Genomic DNA, 23,048 nt, shown 5'->3' with positions numbered 1-23,048 from the left:
CAACAGGGGGAATACAAGAGGCAGCTGATCGATGTTTTCCTCTCTCACTGATATTTCTTTCCCTCTTCTTTCCTCTCTCTCTGAAATCAATGAAAACATATTAAAAAGTAAAAGAACACTGAAAAAGGAAGTATCTGGGAAGTATAATACGTTTTAAAAATTACTTAAATCTCTTTAAAAGATAATTATTTAAAAATAAAAATTAATATATTGTGGGGTTTATAACATATGAAGAAGTAAAATGTATGCCAACAATAGTAAAAAGGCTGGGAGAGAAGAAATGGAAGTGTGTTGTCGTAAACTTATATTCTGTGTGAAATAGTATGTTATCACTTGAGGGAAGTTAAAGATGTATTCGAGAAAAGTTAAATAAATGAGATCAAACAATAACAGTTATAGTTAAAAAGCCAACAAAGGAGATAAAATGGAATCATAAGAAGTACCCAGCTGACCTAAAAGAAAGCAGAACAAAAGAAAAAGGGAACAGAGAACAGATGGGACAAATAGAAAAAATATAGCAAGATGGCAGATTTCAACTTAACACATCAATACTCACATTGAAAGTAAATGGCTTGAACGCTCTTATCAAAAGGTCGAGATTGTCTGACTGAATAAAAAAGCAACACCCAACCAAAAAAATAAATGTGGAAAAAGACATATCACACTAACACTAGTCAAGAGAGAGCTGGAGTGGCTACAGTAACATCAGACAAAATAGATTTTGGAGTAAATAATATCATCAGGGATAAAGAAGATCATTGTATAATGATAAAAGAGTTAATTCAACTAATAAATAATACTAATATTTATACCAAATAACATGAAGTAAAACCTGATAGAACTTCAAGAAAAAATAGACAATAAACAATTAGAAATAGAAAATAAACAGCCTCAATTACAACAGTACCCAAAAATAAAAAACTTACTTATGAGTCTAAAACAGCCGTGGGCAAACTACGGCCCGTGGGCCGGATCCGGCCCATTTGAAATGAATAAAACTAAAAAAAAAAAAAAGACCGTACCCTTTTATGTAATGATGTTTACTTTGAATTTATATTAGTTCACACAAACACTCCATCCATGCTTTTGTTCCGGCCCTCCGGTCCAGTTTAAGAACCCATTGTGGCCCTCGAGTCAAAAAGTTTGCCCACCCCTGGTCTAAAACGATACATGTCAGATCTGCATGCTGAAAACTATAAAACAAAGAAGAGCAAAATGGGGAGATACACTGTGCTCATAGACGGAAAGATTCAATATTGTTAAGCTATCAATTCTCTCCAAATCTACATATTCAATGCAATCCAATCAAAACCCCTGATGGATATTTTGTAGATAATGACAAGTTGGTTCTAAAATTTATATGTAAAGTTAAAATAATTAGAACAGACAAACATTTTTGGAAGAGAGTGGGAGAATTCATACTACCTGATCTCAATATTTACTATAAAGCGACAATAATGAAGACAATATAGTATCAGTGAATAGATTCCTAGATCAATGGAACAGAATAAAAACTTGCAAATATGGTCAAATGATTGTTGAGAGAGGTGCAAAGGCAATTCAAAGGAGGATGGTTAATCTTTTCAACAGTTTTCCACAAATAGAATATCTGGACATCCACATACCAAAAAAATGAATCTCAAAGTGGATCATGGACCTAAATGTGAAATACAGAACTGTAACACTTTTAGAAGAAAATCTTTGTGAACTTGGGTTAGACAAAGACTTCTTAGATGTGATAACAAAAGTACTACTCGTGAAAGAAACAAATAATAAATTAGACTTTATTTAAGTGAAAAACTTTGTAAAAGACACTGTTAATGTAAAAAGACAACCCACAGATGGAGAAAATATTTGCAAATCACATAACTAGCAAACAATTTCTACCCAGACTATGTAAAGAAGTCTCAAACTCAGTAACAAGAAAACAAGCTAATTAAAACCCCGGCAAAGGATCTGGATAGACACCTTACCAAGGAAGATACACAAATGATAAATAAGCACAGGACAGAATGCCCAGCATCAATAATGAATCGGGAAATGCAAATGAAAGCCAAGTTGAAACAAATGGACTGATGACACCAAATGCTGACGAGGCTGTGGAGCCACCAGAACTCACACACTGCGGGTGGGAGTGCAAAGACGGGTCAGCCACGTTGTGACAGTTTGGTGGTTTCTCAGAAAGTTCAACATACACTTACAATATGACCAACAATCCCACGCCTTCTTGTTTACCCAAGTAAAATAAAAACCTATGTCCAAAACTTATACATGGATATTTATAATAGTTTTATTGCCAAAAACTCGAAATAATCCAACTTTTCCTCAACTAGAAAATGGATAAACTCTGGTACTTCTATAAAATGAGAAACTACCAAGCAATGAAAAGGAATGAACTATTTATACATCAACATCATGAATGACTCTCAAACACATTATGCCAAGTGAAAGAAGCCAGACTCCATTTATATGACATTTTGGAAAAGACAAAATGACAGGACTGGAGGACAGATGGGTGGTGGTCAGGGACAATGGAGAAGGGAAAGGCCTGATTACAAAGGAGTAGCATATAGCACTTTATTGGAAGGGTAATGACTATTCTCTATCTTTTTAAAAAAATGTTTTTATTGATTTTAGGAAGAGAGGAAGCGAGAGCGAGAAACACTGATCAGCTGCCTCCTGCACGCCTCACACCAGGGATCAGACCCACAACTCTTGCCATTCGCAACAGCATGGATGGACATGGAGAGCACTATGCTAAGTGAAATAAGCCAGTCGGAGAAAGACAAATATCACATGATCTCACTCAGTTGTGGAATATAATGAACATAGACTGATGAACAAAAATAGATACAGAGATAGAGCAGCCTCGAACAGACTGTCAAACTACAGCCGGAAGGCCGGGGAGGGTTGGGGGGCAGGAGGGGAGGGTAAGAGATCAACCGAAGGACGTGTATGCATGTATATAAGCATAACCAATGGACATAAGACACTGGGGGGTAGGGGAGGCCAGGGGATTGTCAAGGGCGGGAAAAAAAGGAGACATATGTAATACTCTTTGTAATACTTTAAGCAATAAAACAATTTAAAAAAAGAAAGAAAAAAAAGATTAAAAAAATAAATAAAAGTCACAGTATTATCTAAAAAAAAAAAAAAATTCCAGGAGGATTATAAAGTGTATTGTGAACAAGAAAATATAACAGTATGAGGAGAAAATATCAGAGATTTTTCTTTGTGATTCTGGAGTTTGGGAGGCTTTCCAAAGTAATTGAGAATTGAAATTAGTAAGAGAAAAAGATATTCCCCAATTTTCCTTAATGTAAATGGGTAAGGTTTTAGAGTATTTACCATTCAGTATATGTACCTGTGACTATTCTTCAGGTGTGAGTTTGGGGAAGGAACCTACTCGGCCTTCACAGCCCTAGTCTGACAATACACTGATAAATTTGGAACTTTAAAGAGTTAACAATAATATATTAAAACTAGAGCCCAGTGCATGACATTTGTGCACTGGGAGGGGGCGGGTCCCTCAGCCCAGCCTGCACCCTTTCACGGTCCAGCAGCCATCAGTTGGACATCCTCAGCACTGCCACGGAGGCGGGAGAGGCTCCCACCACTCACCGCTGCGCTTGCCAGCCATCAGCCCGGCTTGTGGCTGAGCGGTGCTCCAGCTATGGGAGCACACTGACCACCAGGGGGCAGCTCCTGTGTTGAGTGTCTGCCCCCTGGTGGTCAATGCACGTCATAACTACTGGTTGTTGCCCTGTTCGTTCGATTTGCATACAGACAGTCTTCGGGTTATGTCAGACTCGACATATATCGTTTTGTGGTTACGTCGCCATCTCCCATTTATTTATAAAAATAAAAAAAGTTCCATCATTTCAACGTATGTACATATGTGCTTTATGTTTTTTATGATTTATTTACTACAAGGTCAGGAATTGTTATCTTTCTTTTAATTTTTTTACTGTTTCACTTCATTACTGCTGTGTATGTGCTCCATGTGAGTGACGTAGGTGCTAATGTAGGTGGATTCCGACTTACGGCGAAAATCGTGTTACGTCAAGCCGTAGGAACGGATCTCCGATGTAACCTGAGGACCTACTGTATTACCCTTTTATTATATAGGATAGTCAAGATGATCTCAATTCCTGACATAATAGATTGTGAAGTACAAAAATAACATCATTTTCATCTTCTTTTCCAAAGCAAACATATAAAAGTGAGAAATAAACACATTTTAGGTCAATAAGTCTAGTCAATTCTGAAATATATAGCTTTGAGCGAGGGGAGAGGGGAGAGAATCACTGAATGTAAGGAGTTCAATGAAAATAAGAATTTAAAATTTTATCTTAAGCAACAAGGACTCCCTAATAGCTGAGGACTACTAATTTCAAAGGCAGATAAAATAGCAATAATTCAAAAAGAATGAGAAACGAGTTCAGTGCCAAACAGTAAGTTTTAATAACTTTAGGCCTCGTATGAAATGTTTCCAGGTGGTACCCACTAAGGTCAATGCAAAGAACCTGAAACAGGCTGTAAAGTAGGAGACAGCAGAGGACTGAGATTTGGGGGCGGAATGAAACCAGCCATGAGTTAACTGTAGGACAGAGTTGGGTGTGTCTTGACATGGCACTGACAGATGGAGGCCGGCTCAGCCAATCAGGATGGACTATCCTGATACCAGCTGGGTCCTATCACTATCTGCACTGAACCCACCACTAGAATTTTCCTGTACATGTATGGAGAACATATTTACTTCTATATTATGTATGGGCATTATTATACTAAGGTTATGTATGTTAAAACACACACAAAAATTTGAAGAGGATAACATAGTAAGTAGAAATAAAAATTCTAATATTTCTACCCCATTTGGTGACTGTGAGGATTAAATAAATGAACTCTTCAATGGGTCCCTAGAAGGCACCCTATTTCCCTCACTGTTATCATTATGATAATCCAGGGCACATTGCAAAGATTTCCATTCTTCAAGGTGCAAGTACAAACTCTGGAACAGGAGGACTTTTTTGTGGGAAGTGCTGTGTTAGGCTCCAGTATCTCAGCTTATTCTAAGATGTCAGAGTCCTGGCGTAGCTCAGGGTTGGGACATGCTGGTTAGGTTGGAATCACTTACCATATGGACCACTTCTGGGTAGATAGGCTCTGTGATCACATTCCGGTTATGGGTGATATATTCCACCATCTCACTTAAAGCAGCTCGTTTTACTTCCTTCCACTTTAGGTCACTTAGTGGATCGGAAACAAAGTCAAAGAGGACACAACACTGACGTAACTTCTGGATAAAAAGCTTCTCTTGTTCAGGAGGAGGAACATCTGAAAAGCAGAAAGCAAAGTATACTGATCACAAAAATGTTTAACCCCAAATTACTGTGAAACACTTTAAGCTGTTCACTATTTTTAGTCTGAATAGATATTCAAGAAAAAAAGAGATGGGATGCGGTGAATAGAGGTTAAATATTCCTTAAATAAATGAGAAGAAAAAAAACACACTAGTCACTGCTCAGATCATATGCTTCATATGATAAAATTTCTATACTTCTTAAGTCTAAAACCACGTTGAGTGCTGTTCAAAACCAATTCCCTCTAAATGCATTCATTTGAATATTATCTGAGCACCAGTCACCACATGCCAGTACCATGTGAGCAATGGAACAAGAGGCAAATGAGGAGGAGGCGGTGAGGGGCATGGACATTCACACCAACATGACAACTGGTCACAGGTGCAGGCAAGGTAAGAAAAGGCCACACGAAAGACGAAAGACGTTCCCTCAGGTCTGCTGCTGCTGTAACCTACAGGGGAAGTCTGAAGCTTGCCCAAATGAGCTGTTGCACACACCAAGCAGGAGCCTGTACCCTGGTGCTCCACAAAGCACCTTCCACTCCTCTTTTTGGGCTATGGTCAACACATGTTACATATGATGACAGCGACACAGAAAAGTGCAAATAACAACAATCACTACTATTTACTGAGTGCTCACCTGGGTCAGGTGCCATCTAAAAGCTTTCCACGTCTTTACACATTGATTCCATTTATCCTTTAGGATGATACAAGATTAAGAAATAGGTCTAGAGGGTCAATGTAGGGTTGGAAAGTAATGGAACTCTGTATGTCTTTCCAGAATTCCGGGAAGCTTGGAAAGCGATCTGCCAGGGCGAGTTTGACAGCTTCCCCGGGATGAGGATGAGATCAGGGGGATACTAACAATGGGGTTTATTGATACAGGCAGTGAAATCTATCCATGATTTGCCAACTGCCTTAGAAGATTTGTGTAACTCAGTGATCAGTATTTTCCAAGGGATCAATAAATGGTGTTTCAATATCATTCAAGGACAAAAGAGCCATTCAAAGTGCAAGATAGTCCTCTGGATTTTAATGTGATGAAATGTACAGACAGCTTATTAATATGGTTTTAGATTCCACATTGCAGGTTCCTTCAAGAAACTACCTATTGTTAAGCTTTGGTGTAATACCAAAGAAAACATCCACAACAATCTGAACAAGCTATTAAAATACTCCTCTTCCCAGTCAAGCCTTCCTACACTTCAACCCAAACGGAACTCAGAGGCACCCAGGAGAATCCAGCTATCTCCTATGAAGCCAGACATTAAAGATTTGAAAAAAAAAAACCCCACACAAAAACAAAAAAACTGCTGCCCTCTCATTAGAGTTGTTTTAGAAAACATGGCTATTTTCATAACAGTATATTATTTCTGTTCACATGCAATAGGTTAGTCATTTTAGTAATGAATTAGTGAATAATGCTTAAACCTTTTTTGTGTGGCTTAATTTCAAATATGGTCAATATTGGTAGCTAAACCCACATCACAAAAGCTTTTTGGAATCCTATATACTTTTCCCTAGTGTGAAGGGGTCCTGAGACGGAAGGTGCTGAGACCACTTGCCCACACCAGCCTGCGCCCAGGGCATGCCCACAGGGCTTCCATCGCTGGGATCACCACCTCTTCCCACTGAGCCCTCTGGCTCCTCTTTCCAACCTTAACTGTCCACCTCCTGCTCAGGGTTCTTCTACAGGCCTCTCCTTCTTTCCAAGTTAGAGCATATGTGTTACTCTGAGCTAGCCACTCAGCACTTCCTGGTGCTCTAAACAGGTAGCTATCTTCCCCAACTAGACACTTTTGGAGGGCAGGTGCCAGGTTATGATATTTTTCAGCTCTGTCCCCTCATGCCCAAGCCTGAATCGAACCACTTTGTGGACAACTCTGGTTCCCTTACTTCCTGTACTGCGTGCAGCAGGGCAAGGGTATTAAGGCCTACAGGATACTTATAAGACCACGGGAATAAAAACTTGATTCATAAATAGTGTAATTACTCAGTGACTATGCAACCATTTTAAATGAGTAACGTCACTATAATGTTTGTTTGGGTCTCTTAACATTAAAACACCCAGCCTTTTCCAATGAAAAGCTTTCATTTTCTGAATGGCCTCCTTGCCTGACTTCAACCCTCACTCACTTTGATACCCTTTGTTCAGTCTCTAGTTTGCAGGATTACCTTATGAGCTCATTTTGTAGTCACAGCTTGTATATCTGGAACCTTTGGGTATTCTCACGTTCTTGGCACTGCAGGGAAGCCTGTACCCCTAAGGGCCACCCTGACACCCATGACACTCTCAGCGTGGCTTCTAAGAAGTGACAGGTGAGCCCTCTAAGCACACTCCATGGGCCTTATAAGGACAGTGCCAGGCAGACACCGCTTACCATGTGGAGATGAGAGCACACACACACTGAGAGCCCAAATGCCTTGCTCACGGCCACCACATCGCTCAGTGGCACAGCACAGACGTGACAATATACTCTAACACGAGGGCATCGGAAGGCAAGATGATGTGGGGTCATTTCAGGCATCTAAGTCTTACATGCACTAAAAGGTCCTGAAAGCACCAGCCACTTTTAAACACAGGACAGTAACCGACATTCACAAAAGGAGACTCAGTTGTCACCAAAACACTAAAACAAATCCATTATAATTAAGAAGTAGAGCAGATTAAAATCCTCCTGTCCCCCATAAAATTTGTATTTAAAAATTCCTCAAAAAAGGCAAGAAAATATCAAATTTGTAGAAATTATATAAACTTTTCCAAGGTTCCAAACAGTGAAGATGTTACTGTACTATTTTTGTTTATAGTTTATCAAAGTTTGTGATTATTATCTCATGGGCTCTCTTTACTTTTTGAAACCTCATTTGGCTATTTTTTACAATTTCACGATTTAAAAAAAACACTGTATCATAATAATCAAATTGAGCACAACGATAATAACATCCCTAATCCCTGTTAGATATTTCCATATGTGTTCTGAATGCCACTGAATTTAGCTTCTTATTGGTCAGTGCATTGAAAAAGTCTTACTTTCTGCTGCGTTAATAGGACTGCACCACTGGGGAGTAAAAACCAGTGCAGGTGGTGAAAGAATAGGCTTTCGGCCTTAATGTATTCTGCTGTTTTAACAGTATAAATGAGTTATTTCTGTAATTAAAAAAAAAAGCTTTATAAGTTAGCACTGCTAATCTTGAAGGAGGTAAAGAGGTATGGCAGAACATAACCTGTACTCGACTCCTTCGATGACCCATGTTATGGGAACCAAATGAGAGAAACTAACCAGGACTGATACTTGGTATATTACACTTCTGTGCTTGGTATCCAAGACTGCCTGGCTCGTATTGACCCAACTCTTCCAATTACCTCTTGGAGCAGAATTTAAAAAATGATTTTTGAATTCTTCCCATGAATAATAGTGGCTTACTTTAATTTTAAATTGTACACAGAGTAATAACCTTGACACAGTTGTTCCAAAACATACTCAAGTGCAGCCTGTTGGAGTGGCTCACAGACAGGTTCTTGAACTAGAAAGGGGTGTAAAAAGGACACCTGCCAGGAAAAGTCCCATGACACCACCAAAAGTCCAACACTATGTTGAAACTACTGATCTTACAGAAAGAGGAACATAAAAGAGGCTATCACAGTTTAGGCTAATAGTCTCAATATTAATTAATACTTCCTCTTATTATTTTTAAAGTTAAGAGCTGTAACATTCTTCTACACAAATACTACCACAAGCATCTTAGGTTTGTATAAGTCTCTTTACCCTCCCACCCCTGGCGTTTTCACTGATTTGCTATGGTGAACTTGGGATACTTTCTAATTATTTCAAGGCCAATCCTTAATATCAGGAGCAAAATGTATGGGCATCCTTGTGCAAAAACTGTAGGGTGTGAAGGGAAGAAGACTGACCATAGCATCAGAAATAACACAAAGAAAGTGGATTTAAGAATTCACATATATTCTTTTAAAAACATATTTTACTAAAGGGAATTCTGTAGTTAACAAATGGTGAACGGAAGCTTAATGAAGGTGTTACCATTAGAGCAGAAGGGAGCACCCATTTCTGGCTCGGTAGGTGTTCCTGGTCCCACAGTGCATCAGTAGCACTGAGCAAGCTACACAGAGTGGGCTTGTTCCACTGACTTCTGATCTCCAATGTGGGGGCAAGCCCCAGTTACCCAAGGTGACAACAAACTTCCACTTTATTTTTTTCTGCTACAAAAAAATAAAAAAGTCAGAGGTGCTAACATCTATATCTATATTAATAAAAGAGTAATACGCTAATTAGACCTGGAGACCTTCTGGACAAAGCCATGGTGGCAGGGCGGAGGCAGAGGCAGTTAGGGGTGATCAGGCCAGCGGGGGGTGGGGGGACGTTGCAGGCGAGCAGGCTGGCGGGGGGGGGGGGGGGGGCGGGCAGTTGGGGGCAATCAGTCTGGCAGGGGTGGGCAGTTAGGGGTGATCAGGCCGGAAGGGGGCCAGTTGGGGTTGATCAGGCTGGCAGGCAGAGTGCTTAGGGGCCATCAGGCAGGCAGGTAGGTGAGCGGTTAGGAGCCAGCGGTCCCAGATTTCGAGAGGGATCCCAGATTGGAGAGGGTGCAGGCCGGGCTGAGGGACACGCCCCCCCTCCCCCCCCAACACACTAGTTTACTATGTAAACACTGGGCCACTAGTTTACTATATAAACTGATACATGCTGGAGGTGTGTGCTTGAGACTGCTCTGCAGCCAAACATGTGCGATCGAGTCTGGAGACCATGAGAGGCAGTAAGGAGCCCCACAGTTTGTACACGGCAATCCAAAACGGCCAATCATATCACACCATCTGCACAGGTGCTGCAAGCAACGTGTACAACACTTCCAGAGAGACTGACCGACATGACATAAGACACCGTAATATCATAAGGCTGAATTACCAAACTGTCGGTATATATGAAGAGACACCATGCATACTCCGTTTGTGACAGAATTAAAAAAAAAAAAAAAAGCCACGCCCACTTCCACATGATGAGTTTTGGTGATGAAAAGAAACACTCCAAGATACAAAAGGACCAGATCTCTGCAGGACAGCTGCACAAAGATAGCAGAACCAGGCTGTTCTGGTACAGAGATGGTGGCTTTCCCCAAATAACCGTGACCCCAACGAAACAGAGACAGAGCTGCAAACACTACGGGCCTAGAGGATGCCAACTCAGGAGATGTCCACGGGTACGCTGCCTGGTCACCCACATGCTATTGGCTAAGCAGTGGAAGCAGCTTGATTTTCACGGAGACCACATATCAGCATCCTCATCTGAGTGTTCACTCTGCCTTCCCAAGAGCTCAGTGCGTGGGGCCTCTGACAGTAAATGAAAACAAACCAGCAATCTCTCCAAAGCAAAGAGCCAAACCTTCAGCTGTGTGTCATCTTGTTTTTCTAATACATTTATTCTTAGTACAAAGTGAACAGGAATAAAGTTATATCCAACTACTAACAGTCTGGAGTAAATTTGGTATTCTTCATTAAAATGCACTAAATTCCACTTAACTTCATTTCCTATATGAGGGAACTTAGCAGATGGCAAGTTTCCCCCACTAGGAAAACAATGTTTGGCAACATGATTTTGTTTATGAAAGAGAAAATTCACCCACCATTTACTGTACTGACCACTTCCCCATTTCCTGTGTGTCCTCTGGCCTAGACACATGTCTGCAGGGGTGGGCACTCTTTGGTAGTGGTCACTGCTCCCCGCACCTGTACCACAGAGCCTTAGAATAAGACTTACTGCCTATCAGACTCAGTCCTTTGCCTTGCTCTGCTCCATGTCTCAACTATTCATGGCTTTTATATTTCCCACAACACATAATTTTTTAGATTTATTCTTAGGTATTTGTAATGTTCTGATGCTATTGTAAATAGAGTATCTTTAAAAAGACAATTTTCTAGCTGCTGCTGCAATATAAAAAAAATGATTTTGGTTATCACTTCTGTATCCAGCTAGCTTGCTTAGCCTTAATCCTAAGAAGTATCTGTCAATCCTCTGGTTTTCTGTGTATATTGTCATTTCATCTGCAAATGCCACCACTGTTTGGCTGCTTGCCTGAGCTGTGAGGAAGTGGCCAGAGCAGCATCCTCACCTCTTGCCCATTTCCAGGGAAGCTCTTACTGCTTCAACACTGAGTTCGATGCTTGCACTAGGGCTCTGTGGATTAACACTTTCCAGATGAAGGGACTGACCTACAGATTCAGTGCAATCCCAATCCCTATATCTCAACAGAGACCATGCAACTGGATAAGTGGATTCCAAAATGTACATGGAAATACAAAGGGTCAACACTTGCCAGGACCCTGGCAAAAGAACAACAGAGAGTGTGTTTGGGAGGGGGGGGGGGGGGGGGGAGGCTTGCTGTTCCAGAAATCTAGACTAACTGTAAAGCTTCAATAATGAAAACAGCCAAGCCTGAAATGCCACAGAGAACACAGTCCAGAACAGGCCTGTGTGCATGTGGATACATGACTTATGACAAGTGGATTACAGAGCAGTGAAAAAAGGCCCGTCTTTAAATATATGGTGCTGGAACAAGCAGGTACCCAGGGATGAAAAGAAAGGGAAAAGAAAAGAAATAAGGGGAGAAAAAGGAAGGGGAAAGGAGAGGTGAGGGGAAGAAGGAAAAGAAAAGTTGGATTACATCCTTTTTAATAAAACCTTAATATGCAAATCGACCAACTGGCGGAATGACTGGTTGCTATGATGCGCAATGACTACCAGGGGGCAGACACTCAACTCAGGAGCTGCCCCCTGGTGGTCAGTGCGTTCCCACAGGGGGAGCGCAGCTCAGCCAGAAGCTGGGCTCACGGCTGGTGAGCGCAGTGGCGGTGGCAGGAACCCCTCCTGCCTCCTCAGCAGCACTAAGGAACAGCAAGCTGAGCGGTAAGGAGCAGTAAGCAGGTGGGCGGTAAGGAGTGAGGGGGTCTCAGACTGTGAGAGGGACCCCGGACTGTGACAGGGATGTCCGCCTGCTGGCTCAGGCCCGATCCTCAGGGGGATCCAGTAGGCAGACATCCCCTGAGGGGTCCCAGACTACGAGAGGGCACAGGCCAGGCTGAGGGAACCCCCTCCCTCCCGTGCATGAATTTTGTGCACCGGGCCTCTAGTTATATATAAAAATAAAATATAAGCTTCTGGAAGGTTAGGACTTAAATCTGAAAGACAGAGCTTGAATGCTTTTAGAAAATAATATAGAAAAATTATTATGTAAAAGAAGAGGTAGAGAAGAACTTAAGACATAAAAACAGTAATTTTAAAAGATTGATAAATTGAATTATAAAAAAATCAAACTTTTTTTTTTTTTCATCAAGACACCACCAAGAATAAAAAGACAAACCACAGAGTAGGGGAACTACCTGAATACATATAGCCAACGAATTCATATGAAGAATATATTAACTTTTCCAAAAAATCAGTAAGAAAAATCCAGAGTACCAAGAGAGAAGTAGGCAAAAGTCTTAACCAGGCACTTCATAAAATGTACCCAAATGGCTAATCACATATGAAAGGATCGTCACCCATTAATAACTAGAGAAATGCAAATGGAAACCACAATGAGATACCATTAGACACCCAACAGATCGACAATCATTTAACAGTCTGAGGATGCACAGTGCTGGGAGGCGCTGAGCAGGAGTTCACACAGTGCTGAGCGGCTGCAGGTCGGGTGGAGTGCAGGGCAGACATGTGCGCTGTGGCACATAACCCACTCAGTGAGGCTCACACACGTGCTCAACAACGTAGGTAAGAGAATGTTCGCAGCAGCCCCATGTCCATCAGTAGTGGATATCTTACAATAGTACAAAACTACGGAGATGAATAAAGTACAGCTATACACAATAAGGATAAATCTTACAAAACACTGTTGAGTGAAAGAGGGGAGATAAAAAGGATTAATTCAGTATGATTTCATTTACATAAAGCATAGAAATGGCATCCTGAAAACAGAACAATGATAGTATACTTTAATAACTATGTGAATGTGTTCTCTCGAAATATTGGTATTATACTTTTCTTACCCTCCTTGTGATGACATGAGATAATGTCTATGTGATGAGATGAAGTGTGAGAATGACGTGGACATTATGACAGTACCTAGAGGGGGCTTTTGGGTGCCTGGTCTGGCTGGTGGTTACATGAGCACTTACTTTATAATTATTCATTGTACTTGTTTTATATGCTTCTGTATGTGAGTTATATTTCAAATTAAAAAGGCTACATAATATGTGCATATCTCAACCCCTCCCCCCCCAAAACACCCTCTTTTCTCCCAAAGGCATCCACTGTCACCAGTTGGTGTCCCCCTAGAGCTGCTCCATGCCACAGCCCAGGCATACTGTATGTACATGTAAGCCTTTTCCACAATGCTCTAGATCGGCGGTTCTCAACCTGTGGGTCGCGACCCCTTTGGGGGTCGAACGACCCTTTCACAGGGGTCGCCTAAGACCATCGGAAAACACATATATAGTTACATATTGTTTTTGTGATTAATCACTATGCTTTAATTATGTTCAATTTGTAAGAATGAAATTGGGGGGTCACCACAACATGAGGAACTGTATTAAAGGGTCGCGGCATTAGGAAGGCTGAGAACCACTGCTCTAGATGAATCAACACTGAAAACCTCCAAACTAACCTTGAAACACATGCACACATGTGCACTCCCAACACATTTTCTAACGTTCCTTCCTCTACATAGTGTTTATGTTGAAGAATTTAAGTTCTGGATATTGTTGTGTTTTATTTTTAAGTGAAAAAAATTTCCCAATCAAGGTGAAGTTCTAAGTGATCTCTAATTATTTTTTATTTATATAAAGTTTCTCCCTCTTCCTCTTTCTCTAAGATAAGCAATTATGATCCCAAATGTATAATATAAATTGGGGGTATGATTTGCTTATCAGATCTAATGCATCTGGTGTGAAGCAACTGAGACATGGAAACATGTCCAATCCTGAGTATGTAGCCTGTAACATAAGGAATTAAAAAATTTATCCAACATGCATGCCAGGCACTGTTACTAGACATTGACAACACAGAGATAAATTAAACCATGATATAGTAGTCCCCCTTATCTGCAGTTTCAGTTATCTGTGGCTGACTGAGGTCCAAAAATATTGTTGAAAATTCCGGAGATTAAACAATTCATGTTTCAAATTGTGCATCACTCTGAGTAGTATGATAAAATCTTGCGCTGTCCCACTCTGTCCCATCCAGGACATGACTGATCCCTTTGTCCAGCATATTCACGCTGTATATGCTACCAGCCCATTGGTCACTTAGGCGCTGTCCCAGTTATCAAATGAACTGTCGTGGTGTTGATGTAGCTGGTGTCCAAGTCTGCTGTACAGCAGTCTAACACTATGCCACGGTGTCCACGTCATTCTCACACTTCATCTCATCACACAGACACTATCTCATGTCATCTCATGGAGGGTGAGAAAAGAACAATACCAATATTTCAAGAGAACACATTCACATAGTTATTACGGTATACTATTATTGTTCTGTTTTATTATTCACTAGTATTAATCTCTTAGGGTGCATAATTTATAAATTAAGCTTTATCATAGGGGTGTAGGTAAGGAAAAACATAGTATAGGTAGGGTTCAGTACTAGCCACAGTTTCAGGCACCCACTGGGGACACTGGAACATACTCTCTGTGGGTAAGGAGGGATGACTGTACTTGATCTAAAAGAAAACAACTAAAATCTGTGAGAAATGCTATGACCGAGACATGTGAGGTACAGTAGGGATCCAGGGGCTGGGGGACAGGGATGCAGGTTGACGGAAGCGTTTCCTGGGGGCCCTTGAGCTTGGCTTTGGAGGAGAGTGAGCAGGAGCCACATCAGCTTCAAGAGGCTGAGGCCTGCTGTGGAGGCACCGAAGCCCCCTCAGGGGAAGATATTATCTATAGGAGCCCACTTCTCAAACCAGAGGGCCCTGGAGTTATGGGACAAATGAAATAGGGTGCTTTTTCCTGGAAAATTGATTCCTCCCCAAAAGACAGAACCTTAAATTAGGACACTACTGATTCTATTTCACAAGGTCTAAATTAATAATACAGGATCCTTAATCAGAAATTCTCACAGAGGAGGGTCTTTGTCTTGTTCACCACTTGAGCCTTCATAGCTAACACCGGCTGAGCACAGTGGGACCTCAAATATTTGTTAAATGAACAAATCAATCCGAAGGAAACAAATTCAGGTAATTTAACGAAGAAGAGGTCGCATAATTTAAAACCTATTTATATTCACAAGTAGTAGAGTAGAATGCAAAGTCTACAAAAACTCAAGATAAAACCAAGGTCTTCAAAGAAACTGCTGGTGACAGGCATTTTAGCACTCTGGATCTTTCTCACAGCCAGAGGCACTTTGATAGAGAAATGTGAGCAGTACCAGGGGTAGAGAGATCCGAATCACAGAGGGCTTCTAACAGATGAGCAATACAACCTGACCTGGGAATAAGAAAGATCTGTTCCGAAGGGACTGAGGGACTGAAATTAAGATGCTGGAAGCGTGAAGATCTACTTTGAAAGAGAAGGCTGGTCCATGAAACCAGTTTCCCAGTCTTTTCAGGAGGCAACCACCATGCCTGGGCTCTGGTTCCTCAGGTGTGGTAACAACGAACTCCTACCCTATAAATCTAAACGTCTACAATTTGAAAGCAAGATGAACATGACTAAATGAAATATTCACTTTATGTATTTGAAGTATTATAAGACTAACTTCTACCCTGACCCTTAATATCCACATAATTTCAAAATTGAGTTAATTCCTAACTCAATGGTCTTCAAAATGACAATAAACTTCTCAATGTCAAAATGCAAGTATCAGTTTGTCTGTTCTAACATATACATTTTTCAAGTGAACGTCCCCCAAATCAAGTTGTGTCTTTCACTTGACAGCTGTAGTCTCCTTCCTTCTTAGTAACCCTTAGAATGGTTTGCCCTCTGCTCGGTAGCAGTTAGACTTGAGGAGACACTGTGGTTGGGCTTCAGCAGTTATCTATAATAATGAAAGTGTAATATGCTAATTAGACCTGACGTCCTTCCGGAAGTCCTTCCTTTAGGACAAAGCCTCAATGGTGGGGGGCCAAGGTCCTTGCACAAATTTCATGCATCAGGCCTCTAGTTATTTCATAAACACTGAGCCCCTGAGCACTGTCTACAGGACCTAATGTCAAGGAGATGGAGTGACAGTGGTGACTCAAAACAGACAGGAGCGCTCACTGTTGAAGAACACCATTGCTGCTACCTGCATGGAGCTTCTGTTAGCCAGTGTTCCAAGAGAAAGAGTCAGAAACAGGGAGCATTCCTCCGTGCCCAGCACTCTGGCCCCTTTCCCAGGAGTCCTGCCTACTAAGCTAATTTGCATAGAAATGTGATAACAACGTAAGGCTGGCCAGCAATTTCTACATGGATACTTTCATCTTAAAATAATGTTTTCTCAGAGACAACCAGTAGCTAAAAATCCATTGAGTGTTCCCTTTAAACCTAACTCTGTAGTCCATCAGGGGCCAAGTTTGGGGTGGAAACCAGCTCAGGATGAGCAGATCTTGTGTAGATCCCACAGCCAAGTTGTTTGCCCAAACCTGAAGCTCTCTCCTCTCTCCTCGGACATTAGAGATCTGCCCTCCCTTTCGGCTTTTCTGTGATTCTTCAGCTCGCCTTTATTTGTACATATAGAAAGGGGTGATATTCACTTTCCTCACAACTCCCCCAGCCCCCAACTCCCACCCACTGCCCCTTTCTCAAAAATTACAGTGTAATTTTATAAGACAGATACTTCCATTTCAAAAAACAGTGACTGGAGCCAAGGTCTAGCTCGCCCCACCCTTTGCCCCTGAGAACTGGCATCCTCCCCAGGGACTGGGTGGGGAGGCAGTGCGGCACACTGAGATAAGAGAAGGCCAGGAGAGACTGGTTTCCGCAGTAAAGCTCTTAAGGCAAGTGAATTTTTTAGTGAAGAAGTATCCTGGAAGAAACAAATGATTTCTAGTCTAGATTCCACTATAGTAAAAAGATGGTGAAGTCATGACAATCTAAGCCCCAGGTTCCTTAAGCTATATGACCTCTTGTGGACCCACATGTATGTTCAGAAACATGTCCTCATCTCCTGGGACAGCTGACATGTAAGAGAAACTCAAGCGATCTTAGTTGAATTTGAAGCCTTAGCTTTTTAAAAAAATATATATTTTATTGGTTTTTTTTTACAGAGAGGAACGGAGAGGGATAGAGAGTTAGAAACATCGATGAGAGAGAAGCATCGATCAGCTGCCTCCTGCACACTTCCTACTGGGTATGTGCCCGCAACCAAGGTACATGCCCTTGACCGGAATCGAACCTGAGACCCTTGAGTCCGCAGGCTGACGCTCTATCCACTGAGCCAAACCGGTTAGGGCCCTTGGCTTTTTAATAAGAAAAGATGAAGATGTGTCAGACTCCTAGGAACATAAAAGCCTAAGCAACCGTCTGACCAGTAGCTATGACGTGCAATGACCACCAGGGGACAGGCGTTCATCCCAGGAGCTGCTGAGCTGCAGTGACTTGGCAGCGGCAGTTCTCGGGTGACACACCCTGGAACCAGAGAGGAGGGACCCCGATTCTGGGGTGTGTCACCCACGAACCGCCCTCTCACAATCCGGGAACCCTTGGGGGATGTCAGAGAGCTGGTTTCGGCCTGATCCCCACAGGCCAGGCCGAGGGACCCCACCAGTGCATGAATCAGTGCACCAGGCCTCTAATAAAGATATAAATCCCCAAACAGCCTGACTTGTTGACAAGGACCCTGTTTCCTGCTTAGACCTCCTTCTGGAATGCCTTGTAGGAACAGCTAGACCAGTGGTCGGAAACTGCAGCTTGCAAGCCACATGCGGCTCTTTGGCCCCTTGAGTGTGGCTCTTCCTAAGCCTTAGGAGTACCCTAATTAAGTTAATAACAATGTACCTACCTATATAGTTTCAGTTTAAAAAATCTGGCTCTCAAAAGAAATTTCAATCGTTGTACTGTTGATATTTGGCTCTGTTGACTAATGAGTTTGCTGACCACTGAGCTAGACACTCCCCATTTGGACAAGTGAGTTCAACACCTTGGGTGGATCCATATCACTTCATCTTCCACTTAGACTAGCACTTTTGGTGAAACACTAAATATTAATCTTGATGTACATGGTGACCAGTTACCAACATAGCTCATTATCTAAAGCATAAGGACAGGTACCATTTCAGGAAAAATAGCTGATTTTATCACATATGATGAACAAGGAACTGCCAAAGGAAGATTCTGAAAATTTGAATATGTTTACCAGCAGACAGAACAATGTAGAGCTGAGGGAAGGACATGCTGGAAATATGCACACATTCTTTTCAGTTTCTATTTCATATCCCCTTTTCCTTTCTCTGTGTCTCAGAAAGATACAAGGGGTTCTTTCTGGACACAAGCTCTTTTATGATGAATTCTGGGTTCTTAACACATGACGTCTGACCCAGGGCTGCAGCAGGGGGGAACCAAGGGACAACACAGTCAAATAAGCCTCAGGGCCTGTGTGCCAAGACCTGGGAGAGAATCCTGGGACTCAGGGCCCTAAAGTGATACAGGCATCATGACACGCACAGGGAACCACAAAATCAGGGACCATGTGTATGCATGTGTGTTCTCATGGGGAGGTGGAGCAGATGAAAATCGGTGCTAAATCCCTCTAGTCCCCATTCCCAGGATCTGCTGACCTCTTCATCTCCACCCCCGTGGGATTAGTATTAGTTAACAGTGTTCATTTTTTTAAAAATGAATGATTTCAGAGAGGAAGGGAGAGGGAGAGAGAGATAGAAACATCAATGATGAGAGAGAATCATTGATCGGCTGCCTCCTGCACGCCCCCTACTAGGGCTCTAGCCCACAACCTAGGCATATGCCCTTGACCGGAATTGAACCTGGAACCCTTCAGTCTGCAGGCTGACGCTCTATCCACTGAGCAAAACCGGCTAGGGCAATAGTGTTAATATTAACCTATGCTGGGTTACACTATATATCTCACCTGGTCATCATCTATTCCTGGCAGGAGGCCAACAGTGTAAAGATACAAGCCAATAAAGAAAAATAATAGTTCTTTCTGGTGGTGGGGAGTGGCCTATGGCCTCCTGGGGACTGGACAAGCTTTCCCCAGGGCCTCCTGACTCTCACTGTAATCCTAGGAGGAACAGAGGCTGAGAGGGGGCATGGCATCCTCCACCTCCTCTGTATCCCAGCAAATGACAGGTGCTCAACAAATGTGTCACATAAACTAATGATGCTGAGGGGACAAAACTGCAGGTGTTCATAACCAGTGATTTCCACACTCCTGCATAAGGCATCCCTCTTAGACAGGGCGCCCCTCACCCCTTGCCCAGTGTAGAGGGCAAGAAAGAATCCTGAGGCATAAACTAAATGGAAACTTCACACTGCTTACGCCTGCCACTTTACTATCTTAATACATAAATTATAAAGAGAAGGCTTTAAACTCAGAGCTTGGATACAGTAAGACAGAAACACTGTAAGGCTGCTCTGACAGGACGACAAGCCCACAGCACGTCTTCTTATGCCCGGCAAGTGTGACCGGCCAGGGCCTGGTCCCAGGTCTGTGAAACTGGAACGTAATCCTGGGGGAGACACCCCGCACTTTGCTCACTCCCACCCGCACCCCCCATAGCAGGCCTCTTTACGGCAGGGGTGATTAGTGGTGACACTGCTCTGTGATGAAACCCTCCCCGACATTCCTGTCACGGGGGAGTCATGGCTCTGAGGCCGAGTCTAGGTGGGTCCTTGGATGGAGCACACAGAGAGGACAAAAGCGAAGCTCACTGCTGTTTTTTAGGAAACTCTCCAGCAGCGGCTCCCCAGCTGGCCCTGGAGACACCCACCTCTCATCACTTTATAAAAGGGCCCGAGCACATTCATGCTGCCCAAATCACACACAACTGTAATCCATTTAGTGTATCACCGCAGGGCCCACTACCCTGGAAAAGAACATGCCACTTTGGCATCTGATGTTTTTATTATTAGTTAAAACAAGAAATACTCTAGTGTTCTGGTATCTGTTGAAAGACATTTAGCTAATCCTTTTCTGCGTATTTTATCCCAAATTGCACAAGGAACTGAAAGGCAGTAGGGGCAGGTAGAAGAGGGTAAAGGGGGAATGAATGGTGATGGAAGGAAACGACTTTGGGTGGTGAACACACAGTACAATATACAGATGATGTATTATTGAATTGTACACCTGAAATCTATAAAATTTTATTAACCAATGTCATCCAATAAATTTTTTTTAATTGCAAAAGAAATTGAAATTATACCTCAAATCATATATGTACACACTTCCATTCAATTCCTCCTTTCTTGAGGAGGCAGGGTTTGGTAAGGGTTAAATCAGCTGGTACAATGGGGCTCCGCCTCAGGCTATGTGAGCTGGTCCTGGGAAGAGGAGCTCCACTGTCCACTCTCTTGTGGGGATGGCAAGAGGCAGCCACTACAGGCAGTGCCAACCTTCTAGCAGTGCCAAGAACCATACACAAGACGTTCCCCTGGGAGCTTGTAGCCACAATGGTTTTTGAGACAGGGTGGGCGCAACATGACGGTCGACGGAATGTGCTCTTCCTGGGAAATACCAGCCTCTGGGTCACCTGGCCATCTCAGGCACTGCTCCTGGCCTGGCTTGCTGCCTCCCTTGGTCTCAAAGTTTCCCCCCTTGGCAGGCAACGATCCCCGCCTCCCCCCCCCCCCCCCCCCCCCCCGAAACCTTTACTCCAGACTGCTCTCTGTGTTTGAAACCAGAGGGTTTTATTACAAACGGAACACCACGCTGGTGTACCCAGCAGTGGCAGTGCCCGGCTAGACACAGAGCACATTTATGGGACCTGGAGCAGGATGCTGCCCTGAGCTCTACATTGAAGCTGCCTGTTGAATGTGGTGATCTAAGCTGGTGCCTTTTCAGGAAATCTCTATGGTCTAGTACTCTACAAATTCCATGACTCTGTAAAAAGCATTTTGAAAAACTTGTTCTTTATAGCCCACATTTTATAGTTAAATCAAAACAACATATGCTTATGGCATTCCGAGGCCATAACTGCCCCTTGGTTTCTGATGCCGACTCCTTCACTTACAAACACTAACAGAGTCCTGAGACACTGGCAGCAGAACAAAGGGGTCAGAACTTGGGTGGGAATGTGGGGATACCTGGGTTGGAATCCCAGCTCCACTTGTTACTATTCTGGTGACCATGGGCATGGTACTTTACTTTTTTGGGGCCTGTTTCCTCAATTGGAAAATGGATTCTCGGTCCCTAGTGGGTTCCTGTGAATTAACAAATGTGCTGTGCTCAGAGCAATGTCTCAGATAGAATATGTCTGCAGTAAACACTACAGGTTTTTGCTTCTGCACATCAGGAGACTTCTTAGCTTCTATCACTCAATACTGTTTATGCTCTGTCCTTAAAAAAATGTTCATTATGGAGGCAACGCCATCTGTCCTCCCTAGGCATTTCCACACAGGCCACCAATGCACTGTACTCAGCCACTAAACTTGTCCCTAACGAAAGGTGGGCTCTTGATTTGGCAGTGTCTGGCTGTGCGTAACTCAATTATGTGGCTGTGTCGGCACAGAGCATAGGCACCCGCTTTGCTCTTCTGGTTCTAGAGCGGTGCAGCACGAGGGCAGCTACTTAAACGTGGTGAAAGAGACTGAGCGAACCAAATCCAATTATAGCACACGTGTCTGCTAGGTCACCGAGGAGCCAATCCTTTGCCAGTTCACAGACATTTCCATTCTATCCATTTGTGGCATAACTAGATCTGAATGGAAAAATATCCTTCAAGTTTGATAGGTTAATAAAAGGATTATAGTGGAGCTTTTTTTTTTGGGCGGGGGGGGGGGGGGGGGGGGGAAGAATAGGGCTAGAAGCTAACAGGATAAGAAGATCAATAAAACTGGAAAATGGCCAGCAGACCAGGGTGCAGGAGACACTGTGGTGACCCAGTTGTGCCCAGCTCCTTGAGATTTCTGGGCCTCAGTCTCCAGGAGATTGAAGGAGCTCCTCAGAGACCAGAGTGCCAGCAGCAGTCAGGATAAAAACACAGCAGGGTCTCCAGACAGGAACAGGGCAAGAACCGTGTGATTTTTCTTTTTTAAATCCAGGACAGGAACTGATAGTGGGTAACACAGCGGGAAACATAAAAAGCCAAGGGCATAAACCTATCTTTCTCTTTGCATATGGTTGATAACTGGACTTTCAATAAAACTGGAACTTAATTGCTAATATATGATATATTCACATGTATTACATATTTTTGAAGAATTTTGTTTTCAGAAAAATGATACATGTTCACTGTGAAATTAAAAAAAAAAATCTAAACAGTTGGTTAGAGTGTTGTCTCATACATCAAAAGACTGCGGGTTCGATCCTGGTCGGGAAGCATATCAGAGGCAAATGATCGATGTTTCTCTCTCCCTCCCTCCCTCCCCCCCCCCGCCTCCCTCCCTCCCTTCCTCTTTCTCTCTCCCCTCTTCCTCTTTCTCTAAAATTAATAAACATATCCTCGGGTGAGGATAAAAAATATCCAAACAACAAAGAAAGGGAAATGCAGAGAAGGGCTGTTGCCCACTGACGAACGCCTACCTGGTCTCCAC

General features: G+C 42.8%; 1 protein-coding gene across 6 annotated transcripts in view; it reads right to left on the bottom strand.

The window, feature by feature from the left end:
- LOC139009144 (serine/threonine-protein phosphatase 2A 56 kDa regulatory subunit gamma isoform) overlaps positions 1-23,048 on the bottom strand; it is a 137,744-nt gene that overhangs the window by 44,778 nt on the left and 69,918 nt on the right. For all 6 annotated transcript variants that reach the window (XM_070413197.1, XM_070413205.1, XM_070413219.1 and 3 more), the window contains one exon: positions 5,138-5,337. In XM_070413197.1, coding sequence (XP_070269298.1) covers positions 5,138-5,337 — 200 coding nt within the window. The remainder of the gene's footprint in view (positions 1-5,137; positions 5,338-23,048) is intronic.

The sequence above is a fragment of the Myotis yumanensis genome, unplaced genomic scaffold, assembly GCF_028538775.1.
Source record: "Myotis yumanensis isolate MYYU_CA2020_CCGP unplaced genomic scaffold, mMyoYum1.0.hap1 SCAF_1, whole genome shotgun sequence".
NCBI lineage: Eukaryota > Metazoa > Chordata > Mammalia > Chiroptera > Vespertilionidae > Myotis > Myotis yumanensis.
This window is presented reverse-complemented; position numbering and strand designations above follow the sequence as displayed.